Source organism: Phyllostomus discolor, chromosome 6 (assembly GCF_004126475.2).
Source record: "Phyllostomus discolor isolate MPI-MPIP mPhyDis1 chromosome 6, mPhyDis1.pri.v3, whole genome shotgun sequence".
Classification (NCBI taxonomy): Eukaryota; Metazoa; Chordata; class Mammalia; order Chiroptera; family Phyllostomidae; genus Phyllostomus; species Phyllostomus discolor.
Genome location: NC_040908.2, coordinates 86021927 through 86029879, shown reverse-complemented (window position 1 = coordinate 86029879; position 7953 = coordinate 86021927). Strand labels below are relative to the sequence as shown.

Below are 7953 nucleotides of genomic sequence, written 5' to 3'. Positions count from 1 at the left end.
TGTTGTCATTTTACTGTTCATAGTTTTGATCTTCTTTTTCTCAATAAAGTCCCTGTAACATTTCATATAATAAGGGCTTTGTGATGATGACTTCCTTTAACTTGACCTTATCTGGGAAGCACTTTATCTGCCCTTCCATTCTAAATGATAGCTTTGCTGGATAGAGTAATCTTGGATGTTGGTCCTTGCCTTTCATGACTTCAAATATTTCTTTCCAGCCCCTTCTTGCCTGCAAAGTTTCTTTTGAGAAATCAGCTGATAGCCTTATGGGAACTCCTTTGTAGGTAACTGTCTCCTTTTCTCTTGCTGCTTTTAAGATTCTCTACTTATCTTTAATCTTGGCTAATGTAATTATGATGTGCCTTGGTGTGTACTTTCCTGGGTCCAACTTCTTTGGGATTCTCTGAGCTTCCTGGACTTCCTGGAAGTCTATTTTCTTCACCAGATTGGGGAAGTTTTCCTTCATTATTTGTTCAGGTAAGTTTTCAATTTCTTGCTCTTCCTGCTCTCCTTTTGGCACCCCTATGATTCAGATGTTGAAATGTTTAAAGTTGTCCCAGAGGTTCCTAAACCTCTCCTCATTTGTTTGAATTCTGGTTTCTTCATTGTGTTCTGGTTAAATATTTATTTCTTCCTTCTGGTCAAAATGATTGATTTGTCTTAGTTTCCTTCCCTTCAGTGTTGGTTCCCTGTACATTTTCCTTTATTTCACTTTGCATAGCCTTCACTTTTTCCTCTAGTTTGCAGTCATACTCAACCATTTCTGTGAGCATCCTGATTACCAGTGTTTTGAACTCTACATCTAATAGGTTGGCTATCTCTTCATTGCTCAGTTGTATTTTTTCTGGAGTTTTGATCTTTTCTTTCATTTGGGCCATATTTTCTTGTCTCAATGCACCTGTTACATAGTAAGGGGTGGAGCCTTAGATATTTGCCAGGGCAGGGCAACCCACTTAGATGCATTGTGGTGCTGTATGTGGAGGAGGGGTCTGACAGGGAACAATGATAAGTAACAATATGGACAAAATAAATAACAAAATATTTGAATAAATAAAAATAAAGTTCAGGAGAATGGACTTATTGGCCTCTAGGTCTAGAAGCCGACAGTGGCAGCTAAGATTTTCATTTTTACAGGGTAAAGGGACTAAAAGTGCTCATTTCCAAGACAGAAGGAAAAACCTGCTTATTGCTTCAAGTCAAGAGGCTGTGATGAGATTTTCTCATTTGTGAAAGAAATCTGGAAAAATCCTGTTTATCAAACTTCTGGGAGGCTTAGTTGAATAGAAACTCTGGGCTTAGTGAGGTGGGAAAATTCAGACATAACGTTGTGATTACAAATTTATAGAAGCTCTACTGTGGCTCCATGATAGTACCCAATATGATAGCAGAATGGCAGCCCCACTCATCATTATAAAACCTGGTTTAGAACTGGGGAGGGATGTAGAAAATGAAATGGAGGCAAGTGCAAAACTACTGAGGAATAGGGAACAATGAGCCCAGAGGTAGAGGGAAAAAAAGAAGCAAAAAACATTTATGCCAGATAACATACACAGGACTATTTTTCATTAATGGAATCACAAGTTTTGTCTAGGTTCACAAAAGTGAAATGAAGATGTTTTTGTAAAAGAATATGTATTTGTTTAAGCTAAATAATAGAATCAGTCATTGACTATTCAAATTCTAAAAGTTAACTTTTTTTTATGGTGGGCCATTGAATTGGAAATTTTCCAGTCTTAGTTTTAATAGGTATTTGCCAGATAATTTAGAGACTACACTTGAGAGGCTTGTTTAGTTCTAATCACCCAAGTGCTATTTACTGCCTTTGTGAATCAGCTGAGGGCAATGCTTATCAGCAGGAAAATGTCAAATAACTTTGGGGGCACCATCTCTCCTCCCTAGTTACATAAATAACTTCAGAGACATACTAAGACCTTTTATGTATTGTTATCCCAGAGTTCGTTTAGATTTGTTGTTGGAACTGAGGACCAAAATCAAAGAGGGAGGAGTCAGAGGAACTGATATTCTTTGAACTCTGCCAAGGGCTTTACCTACCTTTTCTCTTTAATTTACTCCTCACAAAAAGTGTATAAATCAGTACTCTGTGTTATAAATGGAAGCTCTAAAGACCAGAAAGTTTAAATGACTTGTAAAACTTATGCCACTAGTGAGTGGTGGAGACAGTCATCTTGACTCTAATATCCCTGGAACCCCCTAAATCATAGTATGATGATTAAAGATCTGCTGTGTTTGTCCAATTAAAAAAAACAGCCCTGACTGGTGTGACTGAGTTCGGCATTGTCCCACTAAGTGAAAGGTGACCATTTAGATCCTGGTCAGGGCACGTGTCTGGGTTGCTGGTTCAGTCCCTGGGCAGGGTGTGTACTAGAGGCAATGGATCAATGTTTCTCTCTCACATCGATGTTTCTCTCCCTCTTTTCCCCTCCCTTCCCCTTTCTCTAAAAATAAATAAATAAAAATCTTAAAAAAATAAACATAGCACAAGGCAGTTCAGTTATCTGTTGCTGAATGATATTTTATTAGCTTAATAACTTGGGCCTGCCCTTAGCATTAATAAGCTTCAGCACTAGTCATTAAGATTTTTATTCATTGGTGGGGAAACTTTCTTGTTTTAAAAAATGCAGTTAGAGAAAGGGCATCTACTTCTTGGGAGCTGCAGCAACAGCAGGCCTCTCTTCACGAGTGATGGGAATGGTGCGCTCAGGGCCAGAGGCCTGTTTCCTTGGTCCATTCACACTGAGGACCCCATCAGATGACAGGGATGAAGTAATTGCAAGAGGGTCCACATCTGCTGGGATCCGGTATTTTCTGTGGAACTCCCGGGAAATGAAACCATGTTCATCCTAATCCAAGAGAAGGAGGAAAGAGACAGAGAGATAAGAACAGGAAAATCACACCATTTGTTTAGAACTTAGACATCTTCCTTCCCCTTAGGTGTGACCAAATGCCATGGCAACATGAGAGAAAGCTTTTCCATTTGGGGCTAAAATGAAGTTGTCTAGGTGGTCACTCCTACCAAGGATAATCTGAGAAGTCAGAAACAGGTAAAACTTCACAGCTCTCCAAACTCTGAGGCATGGATATGTTTAGAGGTATTTCCCAAAAGTTTAGATCAATATTTGTTGGGCCGACAGATCTGGAATATCATCCAGTACTGAAGATCTAAGGCCCTGAGAGAGCCCAGAAATTATCCTGACTCTTCAGGAACATCCCAGAATGTTCCAGATCAATAGGACTGCTGCTATTTAAGAAAAAAAAAAAAGACTCCATCCAGGGAGACTGTGACCCAAACCTAAATCATATATGCAAAATGGAAATGGTTTGAGGACCTCAAACTGTACTGTTTGATGCATATGGTTCTCAGTTATCAGAAACTGTTAAGAAGCAAATTCATTAAAAAACCTTCCCAGAAAGAAATGAGAAGCTATTCCATTCTTCAAAATTCTGTTAAAGAATTCTGACCCTAACCCTTGTACCTGCTGAATCTCAAGCATTTATCCAGACAGGTTCTCAACAGATTTCCACTTGGGTTCTAGGGTATTAGAAGCTGAGTACAAACTTAGGCAAACCAAGTAGTTCAATGTTATGGTGGACTAAAGAGAAGAGGATTCCTGAACATCAAAAAGTACCAAACTCTAGGGCATTCAGAGTGCATGCAGTTAATGTAATTATATAAAGCAACCAGGTATCCAACAGGCAATATGCCTAAATCATTGCTCCTCATCCTTGACTGTACGTTACAATTACCTGGGGAACTTTTAAAAATGCTGATAACTGTGTCCCATCCCTAAAAATTCTGATTTAATTGGCCTGATATGTGCCTCAGCATTGGAATTTTTTAAAATTCCCCTCCTGATTCTAAAGTGACCAAGGTTGAGAACCACTGGCTTCAATGGTAAGTGAACATCCCAACTATCCCATCTAAGGCAATCAAATTAAAACAAACAAAAAGCAACAACGATCTCTTCTCTGACCAAAACAATCACAGTACCAGGTCTATCCCCGTTTCCAAACCCCAGTGGCTTAGGACTAGAATGTGGCCAGCCTCAGAAGCTAATGGCAGGATCTGGCACATAGTATGCACTGAATGAATGAAAAGAAGAGAAAACAAGCTACATGCCTGGCGTTCTTCATGTTTGCCATGCACCTCAATCACATCTCCCAGCACCTTGACTTTGAGTTCCTCTGGGGAGAAGTGCTTCACATCCAGGTTGACAGAGAATCTGTCCTTCTCCAGACGCATCTAGAAATGGCAAGGTGGGAGAAAGAAGCAGAAGAAAAAATGGTGGGAATGTGGATTACTAGTAGAGTATCACCATTCTGCAGACTTGCAGGTAGTTTATCTTCCTCTTTTTGGTTAAAAAAATCCCTTTTTGAATAAACATGGCTCTCTGGTTCAAGGGAGCCACCACAGTGGTACCCAATGCACACCATTTGGACATCAGGCCCAAACTTTATTTACAGAGACAGGGAAGAAGACAAGTCACCCAGGGGACCAATTACAAGGATGAGCCTGGGCATGGCTTCTGTTGCCTTTCTGACCCCAATGCCTGGCCTTGTCATTTGTCTGTGAGACAAAGGACCCTTCTTCTTGCTCAATTGTCTGCCAAGTTTCCCACCCACTCAATCTGGAATGTTCTGCTGGTCTGACTGTCCTTCCAAAGCCCTTCCCTGCTCAGCTCCTGTTTACTCACACTTGGATATTTTTAAACCAGAGTTTTATCTGCAACAGCTTCTATCAACCTTTTGTGTTCACCACATTCTACCTCTTAGGCCAAGTGGTGGTGGGGGTTCCCAGACTGGACCTACATTCTTCCTTCCTTATGCCTAGATCCAGGCTAGTGTCCTGTCATAGCCCCAAGCAACCCAGAAAATCATAGAAGAGGAAATGAGAAGGAAGGAAATAGTGGTTGCTGTCTCCAGCTCCACATGGTGGGGATGAAAAGCTCAGGATGAAGTAGGGCTGTCTCCTGGCTCTGAAACTTGAAATGATAAAATTTTTCAGGAGTATGAGGTATTAGAAGTGATAAGCAAAGGAATCCGAAGGCAGCTCTTTCTTTGTAGATCCTTATGAACCAAGCCAGAGAGAGGTGTCTTACTTAAAATTTAGGGAATAAAAGACCTCCATATCACATGGGAAAAAAAACACAGTAAGTAGGATATAGAGGAACATTGAAAACAAAAAGGTACTGGGGGAGAGAGGAACTAGCAAACCTCATCTTTCTTCACTGCAGGATATACAAGTGCCTAAAAGACAAGATACTTCGACGTAGCCAGATTTAGAGAGGGAAAGGAGGGCAGCTGGAGATGTTTCCAGAAACCTCAGCAAACTCTCCTGCGGTGTAAAGGGGAGACTTACCTCTGAGAGCCCAGTGTCAATCCAGCTGGGTGGCCGCAGGAATGAAGGCAGCCGAAGGTAGAAAGGGCTCAGGGATGTGGAAGTTGGGAAGAGATCAGACTCCAGCAGGTGCTCTCCAAAGAACTGGTCAAAAAGGCGGCTGGGGGAGTGGAAAGGAAAGAAGGGGCGGCGGATCCAGGGGTGGTGGATGGCGATGTCCATGGTGGCTGGTGAATGTCGGGGGTTGGCTGTCAGCTGGCTGGTCAGCTCCTTTCAGCAGCAGCTACAGCCAGTCCTTATATACGCACTCTTGTGAAGCTTCTGGAATGATGATGTCAGGGGTTTTATTATCCCAGCTCACCGCCGTTGGTGGAGACTTGTGATCAGGGATTTGGCAGTGTGACACATACCCAGTACTCACTGAGCTAAGAAAAGAGAAATACAAACACGTCTGAGCTGGTCAGTGACTTGTGCCGGACTTGTGTTCACTAGCTTTCTAGCCACACCCAGTGGCACCCTGCCCCCCACTGGCTGGGACACAGTCAGGAATCCCAAGCAGGCAGATGGTGTGTCCCTCCTCCTCTCCAGCCTAGCCAGCCAGGCGTATGGGGCCAGCAACTATCTTGGGCTCCAGCACAAACTGGAATCTTCCTTGGCAGGGCCCCAGAAACATTAACTCTTTGAGGGTTCCAGGAGGAAAGCAGTGATCACCAACATGTCACTGGCAGGCATCTGTGTGGTGCTAGAGGTTGACCTGGGTTCTGGTGAGGACACTGACATTCATCTGGGTAGCAAGACCCCTCACCACAAACCAAAGAAAGTGTAGAAAAGTTTCTTGCATCTTTCACCTTACATGGATCCCAAAACAGGGTGCTTGCGACTGAGGAGAAAAAAATGGTGTGGGAAATGTGCAAACTGTAAGGGTCTCAGCCAGGGCTCTCCGGGACCTCTGACCAGCCTCCGCTCCCAGCTCACACTCCAGCCAGGACCTCCAGCTGTCCTCGCTGGTCCCCTGCGACAGCTGAAGGGTGTGCTGGGGAAGGGACGGGGGTCCAGGCAGCGCTGGCCAAACACTGGTGCCTGGCCTCAGGGCCCCCACTGCCCGCCCCTCCCCCAGCCTCGGCACTATTTTGGGTGGTGTAGACCCCGCCCCCACCTCCGTCTGAGCCCTGGCTCTGCGGGCAGCTGGAGGGGTCGCACTGCTCCGCGGACTAGGGCTGCCTACTCGTCTGAAGCCATGTCTGGCCGCTCGGTGCCACATGCCCACCCGGCCACCGCCGAGTACGAATTTGCCAACCCGAGCCGCCTGGGCGAGCAGCGCTTCGGAGAAGGTATGGCACAGACACCTCTCATTTGCCTCCCACCCCCACTGCCTGAAATTCTGGGCTGGCCTCCCAACGGTGCTGGCCTCCACCTCATTCCGGGCTTAACTGAACCCCTGGGCCGAGCCATCTCCTACCCCAGTTCCTCCCTTACCCCCTCCAGGCAGGGCTCTTTCTCCTTCCCACTGACCTCACGCAGACGTGATGCACGCTGTGCTCTGACACCTGCCGCCTGCTTTCTTGTTCCCCTTCTGTCTACCCAGCTCTGCTTTGGTTTGGCCTCCTCCATTCCCATCTCATTCCCTTTCTCAGTCCCCTGTCCCCAGCTGCCTCCTTCTAGTCATCGTGTCCCCCTCCCACCCATTCCCTACTTCTCCTGACCCCCATCCTGCTCAACCTAGTCCTCATGTCTTATTTTACCTCTTTTGTGCCTCATCCTGCCTCTTGCCTTCTCTTTCTCTGCCCCTCAGGCCTCCTGCCAGAAGAGATCCTGACTCCCACCCTCTACCATGGCTACTATGTTCGGCCGCGAGCCACCAGAGCAGGGGAGGGCAGCAGGGCAGGGGCCTCTGAGCTCAGGCTCAGTGAGGGCAAGTTCCAGGCATTTCTGGATGTAAGCCACTTTACCCCAGATGAGGTGACCGTGAGGACTGTGGACAACCTGTTGGAGGTGTCTGCCCGGCACCCCCAGCGCCTGGACCGTCATGGCTTCGTATCTCGAGAGTTCTGCCGCACCTATGTCCTGCCTGCTGATGTTGACCCCTGGCGTGTCCGCGCTGCTCTCTCACATGATGGCATCCTTAACCTGGAGGCTCCTCGGGGTGGCCGACATTTGGACACAGAAGTCAATGAGGTCTACATCTCCCTACTTCCTGCGCCTCCTGATCCGGAAGAAGAAGAGGAGGCAGCGGGAGTTGAGCCCTGAATGCCACAGACCTGGTATCCAGCACTTTCTACCTCCCTCCCGTGGTGATACGGCAGCTGCCATCACCCTAGAGGTAGCAGCATCCTTGGGAAAGGGGAAAAGTGCATGGGCCACAATGTATGGTTTGGTCCCTTGGGACATGTCCTAGCCTTTGGTTTAGTTCTGGGTGGAGCTGAATAAACCCAAATCTCAGGGCCTTATTTGTGCTGTTTCCTATTCTGTGGCCTGGAGGATGGGGTGGGAAGTGGGGGAGGAGGTCATAGATAGGGAAACACTCCTCAGTTAGTTGTACCCAGTGTTATAGAAGCCTGAGCTCACACAGGGATGCTGAGATCACACCCGGAAGCTGA

At 46.1% G+C, this 7953-nt stretch overlaps 2 protein-coding genes across 3 annotated transcripts; one reads left to right on the top strand and one right to left on the bottom strand.

Moving 5' to 3' along the window:
- Positions 1 to 2507: 2507 nt before the first annotated feature.
- On the bottom strand, positions 2508 to 5901 carry CRYAB (crystallin alpha B). Its single transcript, XM_028515373.2, has 3 exons — positions 5378 to 5901; positions 4139 to 4261; positions 2508 to 2861 (listed from the first exon to the last, which is right to left on the bottom strand). The coding sequence occupies exons 1-3, from the start codon at positions 5576 to 5578 to the stop codon at positions 2658 to 2660; spliced, it is 528 nt and encodes a 175-aa protein (XP_028371174.1). The 5' UTR covers positions 5579 to 5901; the 3' UTR covers positions 2508 to 2657.
- Positions 5902 to 5980: 79 nt separating this feature from the next.
- Positions 5981 to 7805, top strand: HSPB2 (heat shock protein family B (small) member 2). 2 transcript variants are annotated; one of them, XM_036028580.1, is made up of 2 exons: positions 5981 to 6687; positions 7311 to 7805. In XM_036028580.1, exons 1-2 carry the CDS (start codon positions 6210 to 6212, stop codon positions 7601 to 7603), a joined length of 771 nt encoding a protein of 256 aa, XP_035884473.1. In that variant the 5' UTR covers positions 5981 to 6209; the 3' UTR covers positions 7604 to 7805. The 2 variants fall into 2 exon arrangements, with proteins under 2 accessions (XP_035884473.1, XP_028371173.2); XM_028515372.2 differs by having other exon boundaries at positions 7149 to 7805.
- The last annotated feature ends 148 nt before the right edge of the window (positions 7806 to 7953 follow it).

Excerpts from the sequence above, each read along its gene's own strand:
- CRYAB (XM_028515373.2), bottom strand. The coding sequence starts at position 5,578 with ATGGACATCGCCATCCACCACCCCTGGATCCGCCGCCCCTTCTTTCCT. Across the intron at positions 4,262-5,377 it reads TTGACACTGGGCTCTCAGAG|ATGCGTCTGGAGAAGGACAG; the intron begins GTAAGTCTCCCC and ends TGCCATTTCTAG. Across the intron at positions 2,862-4,138 it reads GCAAACATGAAGAACGCCAG|GATGAACATGGTTTCATTTC; the intron begins GCATGTAGCTTG and ends CTCTTGGATTAG.
- HSPB2 (XM_028515372.2), top strand. The coding sequence starts at position 6,210 with ATGGATCCCAAAACAGGGTGCTTGCGACTGAGGAGAAAAAAATGGTGT. Across the intron at positions 6,688-7,148 it reads CGAGCAGCGCTTCGGAGAAG|GCCTCCTGCCAGAAGAGATC; the intron begins GTATGGCACAGA and ends TCTGCCCCTCAG.